Below are 27,830 nucleotides of genomic sequence, written 5' to 3'. Positions count from 1 at the left end.
GGCATGCCCTAATCTGTTCAACTTGCTTACTCTGCCCCCTTTTAAAGTCCATTGATACCTCGGTTCAACACTTGAAAAAAACAAGCAAGCTGGTGTAGGAGAATGTTCTTCGAATGCTTCTTTCCTATGTAGTTCTCCTATGTGCAATTCCAAATATTTATGGCAATCTTTTTTCATCGCTGCCCTAATTTAAAGAGACAGCAAAACATTTGATGCCATTGCTTACACTGAACAGGGGAGGTGTACTACTACAAAGAAAGTCCTGACAGTGATAAAGGAGGGCGTTTTTTAGGTTTATATTCAATTAACTACTTTTGGTAGAATACATTGGCAGGTGGGTGGACAAGCTTTTGTACAAAGGAAAATATCCATGTGAGGATGTCAACATTGAAAAATGTATTGACATATTATGTTTTGCTACTTCCTGTTATGTAAAGCATTGTATGAAGCAATATGCTTCTCCTGGCTTATTAAAACCTTAGTTAAGTTCTAAGCTTTCAATAAGTGGTCTGCACATACTTATATTGGTGAGGTAAAATAGAAGCGTTTAGAATGTCACCATTCCACAAACTTTTTTATTTATTTTATATGTTTTCATTGCAATTGTAAACATTTTTTAAATTAAAAAATTCAACAGAAATATTTTCAGGTGGAATATTAAATATTTGAAAATAAATAAATTATAACACATTTAAAGCTAATAGATGTAGTGGTGGTTACGAATTCCCTGATTTCCACAAGTATCATAATTACTTTTTATTTTAATAAGATGTGGCTCACCATGGTTTTTGTTTAGGTTTTCAAGCAATTTCCAGTGCTAAAATGAGCAAAATCTCTCCTGTTATTAAATCTGCAAAATTAGCACTTTAAAAGTGTGGTTATTTATTTCATCTTGGTATCAAATATTCTAAAACAATTACTAAGGCAAAATGCTTTCCTGGAATTTGGTACTAATTTTACATTATGGAAAACCTGTATAGATTCTAATATTTTTTATCTAAAAGACACACATCAATGTAATATATTCGTTTCTTTTTCAGGACTCCAAAATAACCCTCTGAATATATTACATATGACGTTTTATGCAGCATTTCTTCAATCTTTTCCTCATACTCTCCTATTTGCAAAGACGCTCTGATTCAGAAATGCATTAAAACCCTTTTAATAAGTCAGGTTATATTCGCTTTAAAATATAAGAAATGACTTCAATAACACCACCAAAAACTAAAATGGCATATGTGATTTTGGAAAGTACAAATACTGTCATTTCATGTCTCTGGTTTGCTTCTGGTATTGGAACTGCAAAACACTTTTTGTTTTATTTAACTGTCTTTGGACACCACATACTTTTTTTAGAGGTAAATTGTAAGAAAGCCCTCAATACTGGTACTGGAAAACTGTAATTGATTCTTTAAAACATCTTTTACATAAATCTCAAGTACTTTTGAGTTTTTGTAAATCGAAAATTCTTTCTTGCTCATTAGCTGTGGCATAAATTACATTATTTGGTTTTTCTTGTGTCATTTGCTAATAAAGTCATAACTTCTGATTGAAAGGTTGCTAAATTTGTTTCTGTTCACATCGGTGGACTTGAATTACTTTCACTAGAAAAGATACTACTGTTTCCTTTTGTAAACTTTTTAAACCATCATAAGTGCATCGATTGCACTGGAAACCTTTTGATGTGTATGCCACTAGCATATCTGTCAACTTTTTTTCTTTCTGGCTTCTGATATGTGATCATTGGTATAGGCCTTTCCCTAACAGGTTTTAAGTAGTAGCCCAATTGTATTGTGTTTCTTTCAATTTGTTGTTAGTACAAATTGCAACTAGTATGTATCTATTTTCTATTTTCTAGTTTTTTATGACACTGCATCAGGTGGGAAAAAGCGAATTTGTGCCCACATTTGCTCTCAAAATGAAAAAAAGATTTATCTTTGAAAGTAGATCCCAGGATACAAAAATAATTCTTAGAAACTAGGGCGACGACAAGAACCACAGCTAGAAGAATGGCAGGGAGTGATGGATAGTAATATTCTTTTAATGCTCAGATGGGCCTACATTTTGAAATTTAGGCACAAAAGTATTAATGCTTTGCACTGGTGGTAGAGCAACACGAAGCAGCATTAAGCAGCAGCACTCATTTACTTTCCAGCACAAAATGTGTTTTGTGCTGGACAGGTGGCCTTTCAACATCCCCAGGTTCATTTTCATCTCTTTGCATCAAGGGGAGCTTTTCTGAGAGCAGATTATCCCAAACATCCATAGGTTTTGGCACAAAGCCTGATGTACTATGGTATCCCGACCAGACTTTACATTAAAAAACACAGTGCCAGGTGGAAGCAGGTCACTGTGAAAACAAGGCATTGCATGTGTGCTGTAGTGCACAGCACACGTCCAATGCACCTGGCCCTCATGAGGTTGTTTCTGGACAGAAATGTGTACAAATCCTGCACTGGAGTGTGCACATTCACCACTGCTCTATGGAGCAATATTGTGTACTGTGTGAGGGAGCTTGTTTGCGCACAAGTACATGGCATGAGAGGAGCAGGAGGCGAGTCTTAATGCTGTATTTTCCCTATCGAGCAACACAGAGCAACATGTGGATGCTGCGCTGCTTTGCATGAAATATTAGTAACTCTGGGCTTAGTGCTGTGTTTTTTAAAGCAGAATGGCACGTTTTAAGTTTCAGACTCATTCCAATCCTAATTATAATGGAATTTAAACCTATGTTCATCTATCTGCTGATGGGCGTGCCATTATTTGTACTTTATCCCTCCATCAGCATTTATCAGGGATGCCCAGAAAAATGTCGAAGTGATAGAGAAGAACGAAGAATCCTCCAGTGTACCACAAGGTAAAGCGCTCTCACAGTATCACTTTCCAACCCCATGTAAGGTATTCAACCACAATGAATAGAACATTCTAGGCAATGATGCTGTGAAAAATGTACCTACAACTGCACATAATAACTTTACCTCAAGTTGCAAAGGAGTCCCTGACCTTTTTATTATTTTTTAACTACTAAATGAATTGGATTCTCCTCAGCAATTTCGTAATTTTCGTAATTTATTTGCATCAATTAATTAAAACCATTGCATACAATCAAATCATGAGACCAAGCCAAGTCAGATGCTTAAATCAACAATCACATTGAAAAGCCAAGTGCTCTGGGATCCGTTTAAAGGTTTTAGTTTGACTGTTAAATTGTGTGCGTTGTGCAGCTTGTGCTTTGTAAAGTACCACGGTCTATAGCTAACCTGTATAGATACAACAAAATGGTCGCACACTGCTGACCTACCTGCGTGTTACCCCAAAGAACTGTGGTCCCTGTAGTTAGCGTCGGCGGATACACCTATGCTCGTGTCGTGAGTGCAAGTGTGAATAGCGTTAGCCATCCCTGGACACGTGTTTCGAGGTAGTTGCCTCTCGTCAGCAGGGAGTAGGAAAGAGTGTAGGGTTGCAATGTAAGCTGCTAAAATCATTATCAGGTCTAGTACCTCTCGTAGCAACGCAGGTGCGTAACCTGAGTCCGTCGACTCCCCGGCTCAGAGAGCCACTAAATAGTTACAACAAAACGCTGTTGTGAACGCTATTCACACTTGCACTCACGACACGAGCATAGGTGTATCCGCCGACGCTAACTACAGGGACCACAGTTCTTTGGGGTAACACGCAGGTAGGTCAGCAGTGTGCGACCATTTTGTTGTACTAACCTGTATAGATATTTAAAGGAGTGGCAGAATATGATATTCTGAGAACGCAGAGCAATAGGGTAAAGTGCAAGTGCCATATAAAGTCTATAAGAGCGACCGTAAATGAAAAGCAGTAGAGGGATTCCTTTGCTGATGTTCTTAGCTCGGGAATGGGTACCAATCTTATGAAATTGCCGTAGGCTCCTGCCGCGAGCTCGCTTTTATATTACTGAGTGCCTTAAGAAGATCAAGGCTGTGGCAAGGCTTGTTTAGCTCTCTGTGTTTTTGTGAAGTCCGTTCTCAGCTTCTGCGTTTTGTGTGGGAGATGAGAGGGTCCAAACGAGGATGAAGGGCCTCGCTGACTCTTTGTACAAATCTCCCACAGTGGTCCAAGGTGGAGGCCTCCGTGTGTAAAAAGCATATAGCTGAAGCCTCTAAGGAAGTGCGTGCTCCGATTCTCAGTACAAATCCCTGAGTAAAATTCTCCTTTCGCCTGGCGCTGGTGGGGAAACAGCTTGGCTGAAGTCCGGTATTAGTAAAGCCAGCATTCGCATGCACATGATCTCTCTTCGAGTTTTAAGTTAAGGGAGGCAGAAATATAAGGCTGGGGTTTGGATACCAGATACGAAGAGTTTAACGGGGCCAAGAAAGAGGTGGATTTTCATGAGGCCTGAGCTTGCTGTTTATATGTTTTTCCAAATTGTGTAGGAAATGGAAGTCAAAGCTAATGCTGATGGATTTATCTCTGTGATCGCCAGAGCTCTCTTGAGCTGATTGTTCCATGGGGAGCCTGTTTATAAAAAAATGTCTCAGGCAGGCCTTTAAGGAACTTTCCAGAGCCTTTAAAATACAGATGTATTATTTAAGAAAATCAGCCTCAGTGTTTAGAGCTTGTTTTACCAGCCCAAATTCCAGTCTTAGTCTTGCCCTGAGTGGATATTTCGGTAGTTGAAAGATTTGTTTGTAGCCCACACACTGAGCCTGCTCCAGAATTTCAGAGCAGGATCTGGGGAAAGCTTGGTGCCCATATTTGAGCGCTGGGAGGAGGGATGCTTGAATTACATTCTTTATTCCTTCTGCAGATGGGAATTTTAGGTTCTTATTAATCCTAATTAAGCCATAAGTAATTGCATTTGATTTTTTGTTTCAGAGCATTTTATGAGCAGATGGTTGAGCGGAATCTGTGACCCACACCCCCAGATACTTATATTTGGGGGCCAAAGTGATGGTCGTGGGGCCCATAGTGCATGAGATTTATTTTTTATTTTTTTATAGCGGCCAACTACAAGTATTTTGATCTTGTCTGGATTGATGGTAAGAGCTTGTGACACTGTATTCCTGTAGTCCGGTCAATGCTCATTGGTTCTCCACTTTAGTGTGGTTCATGATGACTATATCGTCTGCGTATTGGAGAATATGAAGTGGTCTGTGACCTAGATGGGGTGGAACAAGGCAACTGGTGGTCAGGTCTTTGCCCAGGTCAGCTGTCTGTAGGTTAAAAAGTAGGGGTGACATACTTGTTTCAGACCCCCAATGGCCTGTATTTTAGCTGATGATGACACTGGGCCTGTTTTCACTCGGACCCAGGTTTCAGAGTACAGGGAAATTATGGCATTTAAAAAAAGAGATGGAATACCCCAGCTTGCTAGTTTCTTCCACATGGTCTGCCTATTAACTTTATCAAATGCTGTAGTGAAGTCAATAAAACAGAAAAGTGGCCATTAGTTGTTTTGTATATCACGGTGACAGAGGGAGGACAATGCTATGCTTGTTGGTGGCTGCTCCCCCACAAAAGGTAGTTTGAAAGAAAAGTAACAGCTCTTTTTCTTCTGTCCAGCTTTTCAGATATTTCAGTAAGATTTCGGCATAAGCCTTTGCCTCTAAATCTAGCTGAGCTATAAGGCGATAATTACTTGTCTTTCGGGGGTCGCCCTTTTTGAAAATCTGGCTTAATGTTGAGCCTTTCCAAGCTTTGGTCGTTTGGCCCATTGAGTAGTCCGAATTGAAAAGCAGTGTTAAAAGAGCAACCCAATCTTCTGGGGCACATTTATAAATTCCAGCTGGGAGACCATTTGGGCCTAGGGTCCGTCGCCTTTTCTGCTCTTTATTAGTGTTACGATTTGAGAAGAAGAGGTTAGTTCTTGTTGTTCTTCCGCTGGCTGTAATCTGAACTCCATTTTATTTGTGTTGTTGTGTGCAAAAAATAGCTTTGTAACATGGTTCCCCCAGTCTGTTGCTGGAACAGCGCTTTCCCTTGAAGTCCGAGGAGATTTTAGGTTGTTCACATAGCTTCAAAAACAAGCTAGAGATATTTCTCAAATATTTTTTTCTACTTCTCCCCTTTAAGTGCGAGTTAAAGGTCCCAGATTGCTTTTTTTGTGAGCTTTCCTTGCGAATTTTGGTGCCTTTAGATTTCTGCTCATTGAGTTCATTTTATACATATGGGTAGTACTCCTTAAATTTTTGCGTGAAGGGTTGATGAGCAGTTTCAGCAAATGTTTTTGTGGGTAGTTTTGCGATGACTGTGTGTGATTTGAGTGACCCTTGACAGATTCTAGCAGATCTTTTGTCCTAGTGCCCCATTGTGTTAGGAGTTGTTCCCTTGGTTGATTCTTGTGCCTGCTTTTTCCATTGCCGAGCCATTTGACCACCTGATGCAAGCAAAAGAGTCAGCATTAGATTCTTCTGACTAATGTCAATGTTTCGGCTCCGGTTGAAATGCCTAACCCCTGGGCTTTGTCCGCTGTCTGGTGGTTTAAGTCCAGGTTCATGACTAAGGGATTGTGGTCACTCTGGCCTCGGTTTGATATTTCAAAGCTCTGTAGATGATTTACCAGGGGGATGGGCATGAAGATATAATCGATTACTGAAATATTTTTTAATGTGGGGCAGGTCTTTTTCCTGGGGCGCGTCACGGCCTGTTCTGCAGATTTTACGTGGAATGAGGAAAGTAGCTAGTTGAATTGGTCTCGTTCCTTGGTAGTTTGTTCAACTGTGAGATGTATGCCAAGGAGCTTGGCGTTAAAGTCTCCTACCATCACCACTTCATGAGAGGGGTGGGATTCAAGAATTTCTTTTATGTTTGAGCACCAAGAATCCATGGCTTGTGCTCTCGAGGTTTTTCGATGGTTAAAGTAGCAGTTAATTAGGAGCAAAGGGAAAACGTTCTGAACAAGTCTTACACCTTTTACAGATAGAACGTGCAAACCCTCGTGGGTTTGGGTGAAGGCAGAAGATGAAATTCTTGCTGATTGCTTTATGAAAATCGAGAGACCACCAGAGGGCCACCCAAATAGGCTTGTCCATGTGGCTGATTGGAAGAATTAATAGAATCTGTACATTACCATGGGATTTAGTGCCCATGTTTCCTGCAGGCATAAGATGTCATTACTTAGCAGAAATTCCCAGCCATGATTCGATCGTAGAGTTGAAGTCGACCTGCCACATTCCATTGGATGATTGAAAGCTGGATTTTTGATGCCTGTTGACCAGTTCGGAGACTTAGAGAATATGAAACACAGTGTTGAATTGTGCTAGTTAGAGGGGCGACAATTAGGGTTGTGACTCGTTGGCAGCTGGTTCATATCCATATGGTACGGGTTAGAGGCTATCGTAGAACTTAATATCCAGTCATGTGTCGCACCCCATGCACCCTTTAGCACACTTCCTCGAGGGACAGCTGAGTTCTCGATAAGTAGCATATGTGGGTATTTTGTTGGGAAGTATGATTTGAAGCTCAAAGCCCTATTCTTCGAGCATGAGGGCTTCTCATAGGATGGCATCTTATTGATATTGAACTCCAGTTGGTGATTCTGTACTCTCTGTCCCTTTGCCAGGGATATTGGCAAATTTAACAGAAATGAGCTATACCGAGATGAGGTTTTTCAGAGATGGTATATGTTGAAATAGTCGTATCAAGTTCCCTCTATTTAGAGTATCCATAGGACCATTCGAGATGGAATGGGAAGTAATTGCTAGGCCCGCATCGAGATTATCCTCCCCCTTTCGTTCAGAGCCGTTAGTAAAGGATTGTGTTGGAACCTCTGGTGCAGAGTATGAGGTTCGATATAATCTCTACTTGGCAAGCCCATTTTCTGGGCAGTCCTGTTCATGTACAGTTGATTATGACTGTCCTTGGTGTGATTTTGTTGTAAGGGTCTTCTACTGTTTCCCCTAGGTTCCATTTCCTCAGTTGAAAGTTGGCGCTGAAGAGGTATGATGGTGGCTGGCTCATCCTCAGTGATTGTGCAATATAAGATCCTTCTTGTGGATTCTCTTGTGTCAGTGTGTCATTTATCTTGAGGCTTGCCGATGTGCTCCTTTATTTTAGTTAGCCTGTTGTGGGGTTTTTTGAATGTGCAGTATGGGTCTGGGAATACCGGCTGTGTATTCTCCATTTGGTTGAGCAGGTCCTGTTGTATTAAAGGAAGGACAAGGGTCCATGGTTCCAGGTATGCTCTGGCACAAAATAGTGTTCCCCTGTTCTTTTGTGGTAGTCTCCCAGTTAAGCCGTGGCGTAGACTCATTTTCTGATGTGGGCCAAGTTATACTCTTTGCATAAAGGGGGATGATCGATGGAGAGTGTCTGTTTGCCGTTTCTAGTTTTTTTGTGGCTGAAAGCTGTTATGCTCCCTTCACAACCCCCACTCAGAGGTCTGTTGCATTATTGACAGGAGTGGTACCCCTGTGCCTTTCTATGCAGTGCTGTTTACAGTGGACCTGCTCCCTTGTTTAAAACCTCTGTTAAAAATTGGGACGAATTTGACTGGCTGTCCTTGTTGTCTGGGTAGGCATACTATGGTATGTGGACCTAAATGGCACCTTTTTGTAAGCGCAGTTTAAAAAAAAAATCTGTTTCTTTTTGGCTGTTCATGAAGGAGTGGCAGTTTCTGAAGGTTGTAGATTGAGACGCATTTATCTGAAAAAAGATTTGTGATGGATGTTATACTGTTATCAGAGAGGCCTAAATCCGAATTGTTTCTCGAGAAAGGTTTCCCGGAAGTTGCAGAGTTCGTCGATGGGTCTGCCGTCGGGGTGGGGGTCGCTGGATGATTTTGCTTGGTGGTCTGTTTGTATATTCCTGGAAGTAGAGTTCTTTATATTGTCTAGTAATGTCCATAAAACGTCTGGCAATGAGGTTAGCTTTCCAAGTGATTGAGTACAGGAGCAAATTGGCCTACTTCTATCTGACCTAGTTTGTGTTCGAGCAGTGTTAGCCTAGTTCCAAAGTCCTCTAGGCTTGCGGCAATTAACTGTATAAGCACAATCTGAAGCTCTATTTTTTGTGATTGCCAAAGGAAAGCTTTGGCTATTGTATCTTGTTTAAAGATTCCGCAGGCCAGGCTGGATATTACTGGGCTTGCAGGTCTAGCAAAACTCACAGGCGCCTTGTCGCTTTTGTAGAATTGATGCATGGAGTCTAGGTTAATATGAAGGCATTTTGAGCAGATGGGTTAGGGCCAGAGATGCTTTCATTTGTGCATCTATCTGCACTTCTAATGATGCTAGGAACTGGTCTGTCAGGGTCCCATGCTCGCAGACCAATGTACTGCGCCCCCTGAGCTCCTTGGGTGATAGTGATAGGTCCACGGTGGTTAACAAGCTTATTTAATCTTCATTTCCCTGAGCTAAGTGCATTTGCGCAGATGTCGTGAGCCAGTTTTTTTCACGGGGTCGCGCCCGTAAAAAAGCAACCAGATTTTTTACTTTGGAGTGATTGGAATTTGCTCAGCTCAGTTTACCCCCGGTTTGTTCAAAAGACTCTGGGCTCGTCCTGGATGGCCTACTTAAGGATAGCGAGCGCATTGTGCTATTCTTTGGGGCCTGTGTGCTTTTTGAAAGCAGTATTGAATCTGAGCACGAGTTGGAGGGCAAGGTTGATCCTTCGATTGGCGGATTACCCTCCCTGAGTTTTCCGTGCTCCATAACGGAGAGAAGTTGACTCAGGCCAGTGGGCTCAGGATGCTTGCTCCTGCACCCCCCAACTCGTGCTTTCAAGTTCTAGGCTCAAGAGTTCCTGTTGAGGTGGTCTACTTGCCTCTTCCTAGCCAGGTTTCTTTCTTTAACCATGCTGCAATCACAGACCGCGCTGGCGCACTGGCTCAAGGATTTGTGATAACAACAGCGGCAGAAGGTAATAAAGGGGGGGGGGGCGTTAGCTCATGTGTCGCAAACCCCAAGCCAGGTCAAGCTGCTTTTGCTGGGCTCCCACTCTCCAGCCCCGGCTGTACTGGACTGCTCGCGGCACCCCCCACGCATTTGTCAGCCAACCTCCTATCTCCTACCTCCTGACTGCCTAGCTGCTGGGCTGGTCCAACGCTATTGCTGGAGCTGATGTAGGTCACAGGCTGACGTAGGTCTCAATGCCCTTGCCCTTCTTAGGGATCACCACGACTTCTGTGAGATCCTCCTGGGCAAAAGGGTGGAGTTGATAAATCTATGGGCGGAGGGCGTAGGGCAAGGCACACTGATGAACTGCCTTACAAATCTCGGGCTCTGGCAGGTCCCAAGGGTCCTGCAGGAAATTTTAGGGCCTACTGGTGGAATGGGGCGAGTGAGGCCTACCAGGTAAACCGCAGGCCGCACCCAGAACTAACCAGGCCGGCCTCATTGTCTACCTGTGGCGCACATTCCACAGCCACCGTATGACAGCAGCCGTACTCGCCCGTGCTGTTTCACTTGCGGTCTCGCTGTGCCTGTACCCTACGTGCTATAGTGGGGTGGAGGGTCACCCACAGGGCCCCCGAAGATTCAAAGCCCAGATGCTGGATGCCAGGGGCCGGGACCATGGCACAGATCCTTTTCCCGGCTCTCCTCTCTGCAGCATTCACCCAGCCTCATGCTCTCGCTGGAGCTACCTTCGTTCTGATTGGTTGGCGGGGTGCCAAGAGAGATGTAGCAATAGAGCCAGCTTCCCTCCTACACAGAACATGTAATTTCATTGGGTGTGTTATTCAAAATAATACTTGCTTCCCTAACACCAATTCACTTCAATGTCCTTATTATACTAATTAAGTAATTCCTTGCACCCTTCCCTTATCCTTAAGTCCTGGAGTCATGCTTCTCCAACTAATTAGAAAACTCAGCATCTATGGCACATGCTATGATCTCAGGATTTGTGCTGGAAAGAAAGGCCCGAAACAACACTTTGCCCCAGGTTTGAATCACTTTTGTGATGCAAACCAGACGCAAATTGTTAATGAAGCTTCCCCATAAATGTAACACAATGATTGGGGTGTCACACTAATGAAATTGTATTGCTACCCAAAGGAGCAAACTTAGAATAATGAAAGATTGAGGAGGTAAACAATAAGGTTCAAAACCTATGCCTTTCAATCTGCATGCAACAATTTGATGCCAGTTCACAGCTCAATGTGCTATATCAGAAGGATTGTTACTGATGCACTTCAAGTAACAAAAGCAACTCTGTGACAAAAGGAATAAGCCACTAAGCCATCTGCATAAAATACTAACCTGTTATCTGAATGTCACACATTGTTTCTTGCTACAGGTATATTAACCCACTATGCTACTATATCATGATTCAGACTTGTGACTAGACAAATCGCAGATCCATCACTGAAGCGCATTAACCACCAGAGTTATCATGCTAATGTAATTATCCCTTAAAAAATAGCAAGTGCACAAAGATCTATGCAAGATGTTATTTTCTTGGTTCAGCCTGCCATGCAGAGGTTGACCCCTTGACCTTGGCACCCAGTGCAATAGCACCGATCGTTCCGCTTAAAGTCAGCAAAGCACGTAAGGTGCCAGAGTTGCCTGAGAGTGAGCCGCAAGGTGGTCATTTATTGTCTTCTAAAACCCCACCACCAGCACACAAAACATTCTTCAGCCAACATCATAGATTCTCATTCTGTCAGAGAATTGAGACGGGAATTTCATATGGCTTAATATTCGCATATCAGGTGAGTTATAACATCAGATCTAACGTAATGATATATACGGGATAACATAACCTCTGCCACACATTAAATGGGTAGCCACTCATGAGCTTCAGGCCTATATAGGCGCCGGCTAAAATCTGAAGTACACAAAACTCTGAGGTGACTTGCTATATCCTTATAATGTTCCTAATTAAGGGCACATTATTCAATATAATATTGTGGCCCCAAGAGTTGACACCCTGAGGTATGTCTCCAACATCTCTCTGTAAGACGTTTGTCTCCTCACAGACTGCAGTTGTGCATGCCCAGTAGCACCACTGGGCACTGTTCCTCCATCTTGAGAGACTGTGGGGCCTCCATCAGCAGCCGCTCTCTCAGGCTGTGGTCTCAGATTCCACACCAACACATGCCACTTTCAGCTTTCCAGTGGCCTCCTCCTTGCGTGATGTTGGGGGTGGTGCAAGCGAACCAACACAAAACCACCCTGCCTCTGATAACTAGAAACAGAATATCTTGCTATCATCTGGGACTAATATTCCCAATAGGACCAGGCCACAAACATCAGAAAAGTACTAGTGCATACATTTAGAAGTATTTAATACAAAATGATTCAAATGCATTTAGGTTTCTTGTGAAAGCTATTTCAATAAATACAAAGAAAACAAAACTTATACTCAGTGAGAAATTTACAACTCTAATTACGAATTAATGAATTACATTCAAACTCCTCATCCATACCCACTCATACCCAAATCACTCAGACCATACACTTACTCCTAACACCTAACACACAATATATAATATATCTTCCTTGAAATCAACAGTACACATGTAGGTAAAAGGTTACAAATACGAGAGCACGTGTGAGTGCGCAAAACAAGATGGCCGCCCCGGTGAGCTCCTCACCGCGCTAGCCCGTATTTGCCGATTTTCAGACGAACAATAGCCAGAATCCTCTTTTAAATGAAGGCAGCAGTGTTTTAAAGAATTTACCAACCGCTGTGGTGATTTTCCTGCTCTGCACAGCAACGGAGGCTGTTTCTCTTCCCTCCTGGTTCTACATCGACCTCTTCACCAAGGTACTGCCCAGAATTCCTGTCAGTGGGGCGGAGTTTCATTCAGCAACGAGCCTGGCTTTGGCTTAACCACCCCCAAAGTCAGTTTTAGCTGCTGCACCAGCCTCTAATGAAGCATTTTCTCTTCAATAATTTCTTGTTCTTACATATTGATTCTATTTGCCTGCTTAATTTTTATTTTTGGAGAGATGGAGAACAAAAATGTACAAACTCCACATAATAAGAGGAAACAAATTATTTGTCCTCCTCCTGTTAAACCTAACGTGGTGGAATCTACTGAACCTTCCTCAACTTTAATACTTGATGAGATTCAGGCAATTCATTCTAGCACTGATACTATAGCGTCAGAGATTAAAAACCTGTGCAAAGATATGGCTAGTATGTCATTGAAGATTTCAGAAAATGCCATCAAAATCCAAGACAATAAAGTTAAAATTGATGCCTTTTCATTGTAATCCTCACCACACAAAACCGAGACAAACGATTTTCAAGGTTTTGGGGGCTACTGCCGGCATCATAATCGTGCCGGCGGTGCTTGGCCCTGATCCGCCACAATTGTAGCGGTCCAGTTCCGCACGCCAGGCAAGCGGGCGGACTGCAACCGGCGGAAAAGTGGCGGGCGGGAAATCACACCTCTGCAGTCACGACCGCAATGCTAATCGGACCTGCGGTGCTCAGGGCTTCGATGGCGGGTGGATGTCCGCCGCCTGTCCGGTGGTTGCTATCATCATTACTATAATATGTTTTTCTGGCTAATTTAACAGTTTATTTCCTCACAGGGCTCTAATGGTTCGGTCATGCTAACAAAGCGTGTGTGTGTTTCAAATTTATTATTAATGTTTAATTGTTGTCGTTTTCTCTATGTTTGTTGTTTCTTCTTATTCTCTTCTTTTCCCTACTACCCTTTTTTAGAGCTGCTATTTTTCCTTCTTCAACCTTTGCACTTCTTCTTAGTTGTATCTTTTCTATGTTAATGTGGCTAATGTTCACAATGTTAAAATAGTCCCCTTGAATGTCAAAGGTTTACGACATCCTGTAAAATGTACAAAAATTCTAGATTATTTAGGTAGTTGGAAGGCGGATATTTGCTTCATACAAGAAACACATATTGAAGACAAAGTATTGAATTTTATGAAAAAAAGTGGGTTGATTCTATTATATCTTCTCCTGCTGTGGATAAAAAAATAGGGTGGCTATTCTTTTTGAGAAAAGGTTACATTGTCCAATGTTAAGTAAATCTTCGGATTCAGAAGGTAGATATGTCATAGCAAAAGTTCAAATTCATGATACAGTTATGTATTTACTTAATGTGTATGGTCCAACAGTTGATGATCCTAATTTCTGGTCCAATTTAACTACTGAAGTTCTCAAGTTGGGCAACGTCCCTCTTATAGTTGGAGGGGATTTCAACCACATATTTAATCCTTTATTAGATAGATCTTCTCTCACAAAATTTTGGCCACCTAAAGAATTTTTTACTCTCAAATCTTTTTTTAAAAACTACAAAATTGGTGAATATCTGGCGATTGCATTTTCCTACGGAAAAAATGTTTACCTTTTTCTCTAACCCACATAACTCATACTCACGACTAGATTGTTTTTTAATTTCTTGACAATGAATTGATTCAGTTGTTACTCCTACTATTTGCAATATTGATATTTTGGATCATGCCTTGGTTTCTATGGTTCTACAACTCAACTCAAATTTTTAAACTCAATCCAGATGGCGCATGAATACAAGCATTTTCCTCAATGAACAAAATAAACCGAAAATCTTAAATGCACTTCAAGATTACTTCCAACTCCACCCAGAAGGCTCTACATCAATGGTAAATCGATGGGATGCTTTCAAGTCCTATATCAGGGGAGCCTCCATTTCTCTTATGGCACATGAAAACCACATTTTCAATGAAAGAATTATGAAATTAGATAAATAAATTGCAAAATTTTAGAGACATTTTATTACCTCCAATGATCCCCAATATAGACCTGAAATTACAAAATCTCCGATATGAGTTAAATTCAATCTTAAGCAAAAGAGTGGGTGTACAACTTTCTAACTCTAAACCGAAGTTCTGTTTTAATGCTAACAGATCTGGCCGGCTTTTGGTCAACTATTTACGTATTAAAAAAGATAAAACACAAGTAAATTCAATTCATAACCCCAATGGGAAAATTGCATTATCACAAAAAGATATTGTTTATGAATTCCTAAATTATTATGCTGCCCTATATAATAAACCTAAACTTGATAACCCTTCTTTAATTGATTCTTTTTTATCTAAATGCGGTTTGCCTAAGGTTCCTCAATTAACCAAAAACAAACTAGATTTACCCATTACTGAAGAAGAACTATTAGCCATTAAATCTCTTAAACAAAATAAATCCCCAGGTGCTGACGGCATTCCAGCAGAATTTGTTAAGGAATTTCATTTGCAACCTATTCCTTATTTGTTGAAACTCTTTATCTTTTTTAGTTCTACGGGATTAACTTCAGGTTCTTTTACTGAGGCTCTGATTGTTGTGTTACCTAAACCTAATAAAGACCCTACACTTGTATCAAATTATCGCCCTATTTCCTTAATAAATCAGGATTGTAAACTTTATGCCAAAATACCTTCAACTAGACTAATAACCCTTATTTTAGATTCTCTTATCCATCCTGATTAATCTGGATTCATGAAAAATAGATACTCTGTCAATAACACAGGAAGTGTACTACATGCTATAGAACAGGGATCCAATTTATCCCTACCATCTGGAGTACTTGCATTGGATGCTGAAAAAGCTTTTGACAAAGTTCATTGGCAATTTTTATTTAGTACTTTAACTTAACTGCATTTTATTTTGGTGATTTATTTATCCGTATGATATCTGTTCTTTAATCTACTCCTACTGCTCGTTTATTTATTAATGGTCAAATCTTGAACCAATTTTTTTTTTTTAGAGGTACCAGACAAGGTTGTCCACTTTCCCCGTTATTTTTTTTCTTGTTATTGAACCTCTGCTTGTTTCCATTAGGAAATGTAATGATATCGCCAGTATCAATATTAATGAGGTTATTATTAAACCATTAGCATATGCAGATGATATACTTTTATTTTATAGAAATCCTGACTCCTCACTCCCTTCTTTACTAGAGATTATTTCATCATATGCTGAAATTTCTGGTTACACGTTAAACACCAATAAAACTGAATTTCTTCCTTTAAATATTCACTGTACCCCAGATATGTTACCTATTAGGGAGATAATTTGGCAAAGAGATAAATTCAAATAACTTTTCATTTTGTTCTCTTCATCTATAAAAACAACAATATCATTAAACTGTGATTCTATTTTAAATTACATTTTAGGATAAAATATCTAAATGGACTTCGCTTCATCTTTCATGGTGGGAAAAAATTGACTCAATAAAAATTATTATAGCGCCATCATTTTTTTTATTCTCTAGCCAAGATCACTTGTCAATTTCCTATGACGTTTTATAAAGTGGTTGATCAATTCCTTTCTAAGTTTCTTTGGAACAATAAAGCACCTTGTATTGGTTATAAAAAACTCAAAATGGCTAAATATAATGGAGGATTTGGTTTACCAGACTTTTTTAATTTTCATAAAACATTTATTTTAAAACAAAGCTCCCTTTGATTTAATCATTCTCACCTGATTAATCCTCCTACATGGCTTTTTATAGAAAGGAATCTGGTAACTCTGTTCCCATTGTCTACCTTGTTATCCATGTCTAATAAATAAAATGTTTTCCATGAATTCATTATTTTAAAATCCACAACACTAATATTAAACAATGCTGACTCTTTTTTCAATCACCCATGCCCAACACTGTAAATATGTCCTTATGGTATAATCCACGCCTAAAACATTCTCAAACTGTTACATTTTGTCATTCATGGATTAAGGCTGGTATGTTTTACCTCAAAGATGTCTACAATAACAATACTTTTATATCATTTGATGTTTAACAGAAAAAATTTCATTTACCATCTTTTGATTTTCTCAAATATGAACTTATGCGTAACTCTATTTTAGATTCCTTTCCTCATAATATTCTCTCAAATACTGTCAGATTTATTAATTTATATTCAAACTGTATCCTCTTCGTCTCATGCTGTCTCATTAATGTATCAGAACATTAATGCAATTATTTCAAGCTAAACTTCTTACGAGTTCAAATTGTTGGCATTGTAACTTACATGTTGGTTCTTTAAAAAACATGCTTTTTGAGTGTACATCTGTTTTTAAATTTTGGAATGAAGTTTGGGATGTTATAAAAGAAATACTTACTATCCAAGAGGATCTCTCATTTAAATTGTTGATTTGTAAATCTGTTGCTCTTACCAATGAATTGTCTGACTTAGAATGTAAGCTTTTTAACTTTCTGTTATCAGCTGCTTTAAAATCCATTACAGCATGTTGGAAAGATGTTTCATTATTATCTGTTCATGTTTGGTGGTCATGGCTTATTTTTATTAGAAGAGATGCCCAGTTATCTTTAAATGGTATTACTCACAACTGTAACTCTTATAATTTATTTTGGAAACCTATTGATGATTATTTATCTACTTAGATATATCCTTCTCTACTTATTTACTCACACCTCTATCTGATAGTAGCTCTAATTAAATATTTATTTGTAATATATTTATGGTTGTTCCTCTCCTTTCGGTTTTGTTTTTATTACTATTAATATTACATTGCACCTGTTTTATATATAACAACTGTTCTTCATAGCTATGTTACCTCCTTGGGTACTTTTCATAGTACTCTTTTTTGTATTGTCTCAGTTTATTATAAAATGTAATAAACTATTTTGAACACAAAAAAGGTTACAAATACAGAAGCAAAAACAAATAACTCAGGATATAGAGGAACAATTTAACATGTCATATGTTATACAGTATAGGCTAGACAGCTTATTTTTTAAAAAAAAAATATTGATATGGAGCTGGTTGGTATAATTCAGATGTCTTCATCAATCACTACAAATATTATATGTGTCAAAGTAGGCAGCTTAATCAGAAATTGGAATCCTGGTACTCCTGTTGTAACCTGCGCTGAAGCACGTTTTGGTGACCCCCACCATATGGGTTACACCTTCATCAGGGCGCTCATAAGAGATGTTTAAAGCTTCAAATGTGAATGGAATACAGGGGGAAAATACATCATATGCAACAATCTTATGTATCTATCCACCAAGTGTTGTAAGAATACACTGATGATTAGCTAGATGGACACTTGCCCGTGGGCCCAACTATATAGAGGCACCCAAGCTCCCAGGACAGAGTCATCTGATCCTGGGCCAGTAAACATATGTTCTCCAGTGCCCATGTGGCACTTAACCCTTTGACGTGTAGATGAAAATAATTCTGAGCTAATGCAGGGCATCAAGGGAAGTAACCTCAAAGACGTAATGATGTAGAATTCCAAGTTTGGCAAATGCGGCGTCCAGAGTCTGGAGTGGAGAGCTCTTATTACACTTATTACAAGTGAATAGTAGTGTGTTTTTCTTACAGTTCTGACGTCAGAGCATGCCTATAATAAGAACATTAAAGACGCCATATTATGTATAGATTAAGCTCTCTCTGTAATTGCTATTTATTTAAAAATTACTTCTATTTAATCATCGTTGGATTAATTAGATTGTGATAAAAAAAAGTCACAGGGCTATATTACATTTTTTCATACAACCGAATAGTGCAGCAGTTGTAACAAACATGCTTTGTTTTTCTTTCACAGAGAAGTACAACCAGCAGTGAGGAGGATGGGGAAGAGGTATGTTCTCTGTCACGTAAATGTTCCAAAAAATCAATGCATGTTTAAACTGTTCCTCAGAAATCGATGTCTCTGTTTGTGCTGCGAATGATCGTTGTTGCATGGGGGGTTACTGACCTGCATTTTTTTTATCAAATGAGGCCGCTTGCACAATTTTTACTTTGTAAGCACACTGGAGTCACAGACATGTGTTATATAAAATGAAATAAATCGCTGTAAACATGTTTTTCAGTAGATGGGAATTGTGAAAGCATTTACAATACATTTTAGTCAACATGCACTTCAGTAGCCAACTCTTTCTTGGCCTAAGTTCCTGATCAGTTTTATGCTGATTTTTACCTGCATTGTCCAAAGTACAATTTTTGGGAGAAAATGGGATAGCTGACTAGAACCTGATTAAATCCAATTGCACATTTTAATTTGGAAGGTTATTATTCAATATTCACCCTAAAGCCAAACCAAGACAAAACACAACCTAAGGTACTCAGATCTCTGCTACTCCAGGAACATTTCTGGATCACCTTGGTCTGACACCGGGAATGAGGTGATGTATCCTTCCACTAAATATCTAATGAGTTTTTAAATGGATCAATATCACCATCCCCCATCTCCCCATCGAACATTACGGTACACTCTGACACTATATCACTTGAGTGTAGCTGAATTTGGGAAAACCAAAATATTATTGTAGGGAGTAAGCTTCTTTACCTTAAAAGTGGGATTTCCCTTCCAGTAGTCAGAAAGGCCATATTATAGAAAGTTACATGTTTTATTGGGTTTTGTTGCTTGTACTAGTGTGGCTCATTCATGCTTGGGTGTTAGAAGTCTGCAGTGCATTGTTTAGAGTTTTAACCATTAACACATTTCAAACCTCTCCATATTGTCATGTTGTTTCCACCAAATAAAAGGAACTGTGTGTTTGGGGGCAACTTAAACTTAGGATGGTGGCATACTGATTCCATACATCCCCGCAGGATATGTTGTCCCTTGGATCAGCCAGTTTGGATTGCCAATATTAGTCCCCAAAACCTAAACTGGGAGTGAACAGTTCTGGCAGCCACTGAACATGACAACTCTGTTCCCTCAGGAACAGTGGTGACAGACGTCAAACTTTTCACTCAGTCACCCATGCCTTCTTTCGCTCAGAGAAATATGCAAGAATACACAGAGTAGCGTTTTCAATATCTATTGAACCGTAATGATTCTTGCATAGAAAAAGTGGGCAGCAATGATTAATAGACAGAAGCAGACAAAAGTCATACAGAATGTCCAAACAGTGAACAAAATGAATAGGTCCACCATTTTGTTGAGGCAACTTATATATGCATACATAGACAATGATATAGCTGTGTAGTGCACACCTACAGTACAAACCACTTACCCTATGTGTCTAGGGTGCAGAAGTACGTTTTGCCAAGAAATCCCCTTCTGGATGATCTAACCGCATTACCTGATGGATAAGTGTGTAAGAACCCGTCTTAGTCGTGAATTGGATACCCCTCACGGACTTTTCGGTCCGCTCTAGGCAAAAGCTTCTGCATGTTAGCGACCCCACGAAGTCAGAAAATCTGCAGAAGGGTCTCCTCTGATTATGTTAGGGAAACAAAAGGTTACCATATAGAAAATGGTATCCTTGTCGAGATTGTGATTGGGAGGCCATTGTTTGTATTTCACAGATAGATGCATCGCCACATGGACGTTATAATAAACATGTTTGTGTCATGCACGTGAGGTCCATGGCCCTAATGTTAAGGCAGTGTGACAGTGTGCTCACAGAGTGTTCTGTATCAGCAAGGCCAGTGTTTCAGAGAAACTAGTCAAAGGGTTACGAATGCAAATGTGTATCAAAGATTGATGTGACAAAGAGAAAGCAACTTTAACAAAGGACTGTGTTCATGTACAAATTTCATTAATTCCTATGGGGCCTAACTGGGACACATGACACTTTTACTGTCCTTTTCTGCTGTATATCTGTGGCCATGGGCGTCTTGTCCTTCATAGCTTTCTAATGTATGCTTCCTTTAGAAGGATGATTATGCTAAATAGAAACACAGGTTCCAATGGCAAAACAAATGAGGAAGGTCTTCAAATAGGGTTACACCATTCCCTTTTAGACGTATGTTCAAATTTCATAACCCAGAGCGCACAGCCTCCCTCTTTCAACATATGAGAAGGTTCTAAAACACTGTAAATCCCTAAGTGTGGCAATCAGCCCATCAATGGGCAATCAACCTATCAGTGCAGCACTCCAATGATCCTCGAGTCCCTTTGTTCATAGTGAGGCAGACAACCCATCAATGATGCAATCCAACTGCACCCCAATGTTCCTGGTGTAGTGTGTTCATAATGAGGCAATCAGTCACTCGGTGCTGCACCCAAACTCTTCTAGAGTGCTGAGTTCAGTAAGAAGCAATCAATCCATGCTACATCCCAGTTATCCCTGGGCTCTCTGGTCGTAATGAGGCAAAAAGCCAATCAATTATGCATCTCCATTACCCTGAAGGCTGAGTTCATAATGAGATATTCAACCCATGCTGCACCCCATCTATACTGGAGCACTGTGTTCAGAATGAAGCTATCAACCTTCAGTGCTGCACTTCAACTGTCCAGGAGCACCGTGTTCATAAAGAAAGAATCAGCCTTCAGTGGTGCACTCCAGCTATCCTGGAAAGTGGAGACCCGTAATCATAGTGCTTGCAAATACAAAACCATTTACCAAATTCAACCCACTTCAACTACCACAGACACACCATATTCAGTCACTAGTGCTCTAGATGTGTGTGGATTGGATGAGGAGCCATAGAGTGAGCATAAACCTTCTCTGTCTTAACAAGCAGGCTCTTCATCAACTGTTTTGCTGTGATTTCTACGTAGCACCTCTGCTTCAAGACTTATAGCCTGTATTGTGGTCTTTACTCTGTCTGGCAGGGTGGCAACACACATTAGGTTCACCACCCTGACAGACAAAAGACTGCCATATTCAAAGGTCATTGCTTGTCCAGTGGTGATCTCTGTACTTTCAAAGGAAGGGCTGTCACAATGGTTCCTCTGAAGGTACCAAACGTTTTGTGGATGTCACAGTTGGTTTTGACGGCCGTCCACCAACATTTTTGTTTTACAAACACAAACCCTGAAATTGGAGGTTTTGTTTTTGAAAAACAAATAACTAATGATGCCACGCCCAGGGAGCTTTGTGTGGAGCCTTTATTTAAATTTTTCTGTTCACCACTGTCTGGTTTTCCCTGGTGGTGACAAACAGAAACAAGCATTTGCAATGCAATAGGTCTCGCATTTACGCAAGTTTAAGCTATTGACATTGCAAATAACAATGCCGTTTATTTTTGTTTTCGTTTTAAAAACATAAATAAAAGGCATTGTAATTTACAATGCCAATAGCTTAAACTCGCGTAACTGCGAGACCTACTGCATTGCAAATGCTTGTTGTTTTCGCCATGGACTTGTATGGACATGAAGAAAAGTGAGGCCCGCGTAGTTTCGGCAAAGGCTATTTTGAGACCCGAAACGGAGTGCGCACATGCTTTTCTCGGATGGAGAATCCTTTGCTTCCGCAGTCTTAAAACAGTCTGTGCACTTTACAGGTTTGCATTAGGCGAAATGTTTACGTTTTAATAAAAAAACAAATGCTTGTTTTTCTCCTTGTGGATTATTTGTGTGAAGTTTGTGCTCATGAGTTCTTTTGTGCTTAGTAATGCTTCAAAGCAGGGATGGAATGATGGGATTGGATTTGAAAGGAGAGCAGAAAGCTGCTATTGGGATGAGTGGGCATGCGCTTGTGAGTTGGGTGAATTGGCTAAAATGGCGGGGAAAGTTTGAAAAAGGATGTGTGGGAGTTCATAGTAATCAGAAAGGTTTGGGATGAGTCAGAGAGAAGAGTGACGGGACAATGTTTCAATGGTGTTATATCAAGAAAAACAATGGTTCCTGTGGAATCATATATATGTATCACTGGATATATTGTTGCACAATGGCGATATAAGGGTTAAATTGATGTCAGAGAAAAATGAACCAAGAACACCAACTGTTTCATTAGATGCATATAAGTGTATTACTCACAGAATATACAGATTTTTTACACAAAAATAAACGTAATGGTGCAAAGTGTCCCAAGTGTTACATGAACCAGACAATTGAGTGACAAAGGTGTAACAATATATTCAAGGTTTAAGGGAGTTGTAGCAGCGAAAACGTCCATTTCTGAAATATTAGCAAATTTTCAGCAACTTTAAGCAATATTAAGTGCTGTATGGGTGGTTGGTTTTCATCAATGATGTCGACGACGTTTCGACCCTTTCTAGAATGCAGGGTCTCATCAGGACCTGTGATTATAGGGACATCTGGATAATAAATTGCGCAGTGAGAGTAAGGGGATGTGCCAACCATGAGTGAAGAAGAAAGGAAGGTACTTACAGGGAGACCCAGCCGGATTCCCTGTGAGTGGTGAACAGGCGATCACGATGGAGAGTAGTTTAACGGAGCATAGTTATTGGTCCTTGTGGCAGTTGATGAGCCAGGATGTGGTTAAAAGCCCTCAGTAAGTCAGTGCAACCCGATCCCTAAGGATTGCAGAGATTACGGGTGGAACGAACAAAGCGTTCCGTCAGTCTGCTTGCGTCTGCTGCCGGTAGGAGAATGCTGGTCATGCCTGGTTTAATGCTCGGATAAAACGCCCTTGGGCCAAGTTTGCGCTACATAAGTCAACAAAAAGGTCTCAAAGTTTTGGCAGGTAAGCAACGGAGGGACAGGAAGGGAAATATTAAGCTCCGGTTAACAGATGTCTATCTCACTTGAAGGTCCGCTGGTCCGCGTGCACCACTCGCGAAAAACACATCAAAAACAGTTTGAAAAGCTAGGGAAAGGCAAAGGCATGAAACATCGGATTAAAGAAAAGATGGATTGAGGCAGAGTTGTGTGGAGAGAAGTTATTGTTGTACTGTAACGAGTCGGATTATTATGCTGCTACCATTTTCTTTTCGTTTACTGGGAACCTAGCAACAACAAACAAAGAGGCCAATGTGCCCTGCGTTCTGCAGAGACGGGGAGATCCTTTGATCTGCTGCCATTGTGGGAAGTCAGATAGACAGCGGACGAGAAATGATGGAGCCAGGGGCATCCCCGCATCAGTCACAGCAACACTTACATCTCTGCCCACTTACGACTCGCATGCGCCTAGGAGTCCCAGTGGAGGAGCGGCAGGCACTATGTGAACACCACAATACAATACGACGAGAGATATGGGGCTGGAAAAAGAGGGAGGCAGGGGGTAGAGGAAAATGGGGGAGGTAAAGGAAAAGGGAAAGAGGGTTTTATGAAAAAGTCAAGAGACCAAAGGACTAATTTACAGCTGTGAGAACATTGTAAGAACAAAGCGCGCGCCTCGCACTGAAAGTTAAAAAAAAGGCGTGAAGGCTGCAGTGGGAGAGAGAGGCAAAGGGGGGCACCCGCGAGTGGAGCACGTCCAAGGGCAGTCGGTTCATTTTCAAGCACTGCACTCGTGCTTGTGGTGCACCGCTGCGCACTCCCGCAAGGTGGATGCTGCCACAAGCACGAGTGTGTGCTTCGAAAAAGAGCAGAACGACGGCTAAAGGTCCTCCTATGCAGCGAATGCGCGCTGCGTAGGCGAGACCTAAATAGGACATCAGACAGTCAGCCCTAATTAAAGCAAGAAGTCTGATGCCCTTACTCCAATGGCCAGCACTCCGTCAGGCAATCCTGAGTAAGGTTTTCATCAACTGAAGCAAGGAGGGCATTGTTGACTGAAAGCTGACTGTAAATAGGCCACACGGACTGAGGGTTTGGAGGGCAGGGTACTCCGTCCTGTTTATATTAGAGTAGCCTCCGCCAAACTCCAATTTAGGTCCTTAGTGGCAATGTTTGACTCACTGCCATTTTCTCAACTTTCTCCAAAAAGGTTTGAACGTTGCCTTCATGCTTTTTTTAAAACACTTTTATTATGTTTTTAACAACTTAAAGGGTACTTTTAAATTGTGAGTCATTCTACCCTTCCACAAAGAAGCTGGACTCACTCTCGGGCCCACTATGGAGAACCACGCCTCCGGATAGCTGTAGGTGACCACCTGCCTGCCCCACCCCCAACATGGTGACCCAAACCTCCGTGTGAGTTTTCATTGCTTCTCTGCCGGGATTCTGGAGGAGAAGTGCGGCAGGCAGCTTTCTGATCCCGACGTCAGGCGACAGGATTGAGTGCGCCCCCCCCCGGACTCTGCCCGCCTGGTGTTTTCTTTTCGGCGACCACCGGGGGAGTCGATTGATGCAGCAGCACTCTAGAAGGTGAGAGGGAGACGCGCGTCCTTTTCTCTCCTAAAACGACCGGGATTGCCGCTGGGAGATGCTGCGAGACACAATGTCGGGTAAATTTAATTAAATATCAGCCTGACCCGCTTTAATATGGAAGTATCCGAAATTGCAGAGATTTTGAGACTAGCATATTCAGAGGCATATGTGGCTTAAAGGCTTAAAGGAAAGTAATAAACAGAGTTTATAGGCGACCCTTTCGTGGAGAGTTGAATCTGGGACAGAAAAAAAAAAAAGTTAGAAGGTGAATAATAAAATATATTTTTTTTAAAACCCAGAGGCAACAAAGGAAAAGGATAAGGGAAGTAACTCCAGCTCCTCGGCTCTCAACAGCACCCCGTGAGCTCTGAGGATGAGTTTCCCTCCATCACTGTTTCTCCACAATGCGAGGGACCGCTTGAATTAACAATTGACCAGGCTTGTGCTGTACTGAAGCCGACTGAAGCTGCCATCGTTCCAACAATGTCTCCTCAAAGTAGTCCAGCTCAGGACGATCCGAGGAAAGCTGGTAAAGGAATGAAGGACTTTCCTCTGTTTATAAAGAAATCTATTTTACAACTGTCACAGTCCTCCTCACCAGCTTTAAATGTGGTTCCTAAACCATCAAGGGCATCACCGCTGGGGTCAGGATCAATCTCATCAGGATCTCCAGAAAAACTGCCTCCTAAAGATCAGAATCCGGCTATAACCCGACGAAATTCTGAAAGTGATCACTTCGAAATTCAGTATCAACAGCAGGATTCAACTCAAGTACAAGCTCCGGCAGTACCCTCTATATCTCCAAGCCCCGAGAATACAGGGGGAAATGCTATGCCTAGGTTGAATTCCATTCAGACTCAAGAGGCAGAAGAATCACAATTGATACCGCGGGGAGCCTATTGTCATTCCAGCATCTGCCACAATTCCATCCTCAACCTCAACTTCAATCGAGATCTCAAGGGCAATACAAGTATTGGAACTGATCCGCTAAGTAATTCCACTCAGAGTATGGAGACTAAGGGGATCTTTCAGTTAGATATCAGGGATATGCTGAATTTAATTTTAGAAAAGGTCCGCGAAATAAAAAAAACACAGCAAATGGAAATCGACGCTCTGCATCAGAGACTGGGGAAAGTCGAGGAAGCAATGACCGAATTTCCCACAAGATTGCAGGAAGCGGAAGCTAGAATATCTGTATTGGAGGATCAAATGAATACGGTTATGGGAGAGGCAAAAGAGGCGGCTAAAAGGAAAAACTACCTCAAGAGTAAATTGGAGGAACTTGAAAATCACTCTCGGAGGTCCAACCTCTGGATTGTCGGGGTTCCGGAAGGGATAGAAGGCTCCCAACCCCTCCCATGGGTAAACTCATTTATCAAACAACATGTCCTACCCGAGTTTGAGGGTGACCTCACCATTACAAGAGCCCATCGAGTCCCAGCGCAACTATTTCCAAATTCTACAATACCAAGAACTATTTTGCTAAACTTCGTGGACTTCCGTATAAAGGAGAGGATTCTGACAAAAGCTATCCAGCAGAGACAGATTTTTGTGAACGAGACTAATAAGTGTTGCATATTCTCGAATATGACTGCTGCTGCTGCACGCAGGAGAAAATAACTTATTAAAATGTTGCATCTGTTCAAGGCTCATGGCGCGCAAGCATCAATCGCTCAGCAGTCAAAACTGAGAGTTTTAGTCAAAGGAAAGTGTTTCATGTTCTCAGACCTTGATGAGGCCCAGTCTTTGTTAAAGGAGATTTCATCAGGAGCTAGTACCTGAAAATGTGGTATATACATAGAGCTACCAGTAGCCATGGCAATATTAAGGGTGCCCCCACCAGAGATACAAACTGGATAGGCTATGAAATGCAATGAAATGTATTCACCGATAGGCAACTGTCAATTGGTAATTAAGAGTACTGATGATATTGGTTTTATCTATTTAGGTTAACCTCTCGGTAAATGAAAAATGGAAAAAAGGGGGTCTCCCCCACAATTAGTGTATAGACTCTGGTATAAACTTAGATCGATTTTTCTTTTTATTGTTGGGGGCATGGGGCTCGGGGCTAGCAGGGTCACCGAGGGTGTAATTTCATGACACCCAGGAAGTTAGATGGGAGGGGTGAAATGTGGTTAGCGTGGGTGGGAGGGTCTTTTCTACATTTCAAGGGTGGGTTTTTTCTTGGGGTGGGAAGGGCGGCACAGTAGGAAAAAGAGCACGAGCAGAAGGTTCTGAAAGTTTCGGAAAAGCACAAGAAAAGATTAATCATGGAAACCAGTAAATGCAAGATCCTATCAGTCAACACTAATGGAATATTACATAGAAAGAAATATGGTGCTCTTATTAGATGGCTATCCTCATTAAATCCCCAAGTTTTGTTTTTACAGGAGACGCACCTTAAATCTAATTCTCCAAAACTTTTTATACCCAAGGTTTTTTCTAAAGTCTTTTTTGCATCTTCAGGAGCTGCGGTTAGAAGAGTAGCAATCTACTTCTCTAGTAAACTCCCCTGGGAATGTATTCAAGTACACAGGGATATACATGGGAGGTGGTTATGGGTAATAGCCAAGCTACAGGGGAAAACATTAAATTTTATAAATTACTATGGTCCAATTTCAGATGATATTGCACCCTTGACTCAAATTAATGATTTTTTGATAGGATCTCCCAGGCAGGTGGTATTTGGTGGGGATTTCAATTTTATACAGGATATAAAGAAAGACACATCGAATAAAAATGAAAAACAATTCAAACCGAATACAAAAAAAATAATGGGAACCATTATGCAAAAATATCAATTGGTGGACCCATGGATTGATAAAGAATTTTACACCTGCTATTCACACCGTTTTCGGACAGCATCCCGAATAGATTTTTTTCTTACCTCCAGATCCCTTCAGATTCAAGATGCTGGCATGGCCTGTAATCCTTTTTCAGACCATGCTTATGGTGGGATAGAAATGGTGCTTGGGGGAAGATGTAGGGAACATCCCAGGTGGCAGCTGGATCGTCTCCTTTTGCAAAATGAGGATTGGGTTCAAAGATTTAGA

General features: G+C 41.0%; 1 protein-coding gene across 1 annotated transcript in view; it reads left to right on the top strand.

Moving 5' to 3' along the window:
• ITIH2 (inter-alpha-trypsin inhibitor heavy chain 2) overlaps window positions 1-27,830 on the top strand; it is a 242,179-nt gene that overhangs the window by 46,464 nt on the left and 167,885 nt on the right. Inside the window, exon 3 of the mRNA XM_085653538.1 lies at window positions 18,430-18,465. Within this exon, the coding sequence (XP_085509664.1) occupies window positions 18,430-18,465 (36 nt within the window). The remainder of the gene's footprint in view (window positions 1-18,429; window positions 18,466-27,830) is intronic.

The sequence above is a fragment of the Triturus cristatus genome, chromosome 4_1 (genome assembly GCF_964204655.1).
Source record: "Triturus cristatus chromosome 4_1, aTriCri1.1, whole genome shotgun sequence".
NCBI classification, from domain to species: domain Eukaryota; kingdom Metazoa; phylum Chordata; class Amphibia; order Caudata; family Salamandridae; genus Triturus; species Triturus cristatus.
This window is presented reverse-complemented; position numbering and strand designations above follow the sequence as displayed.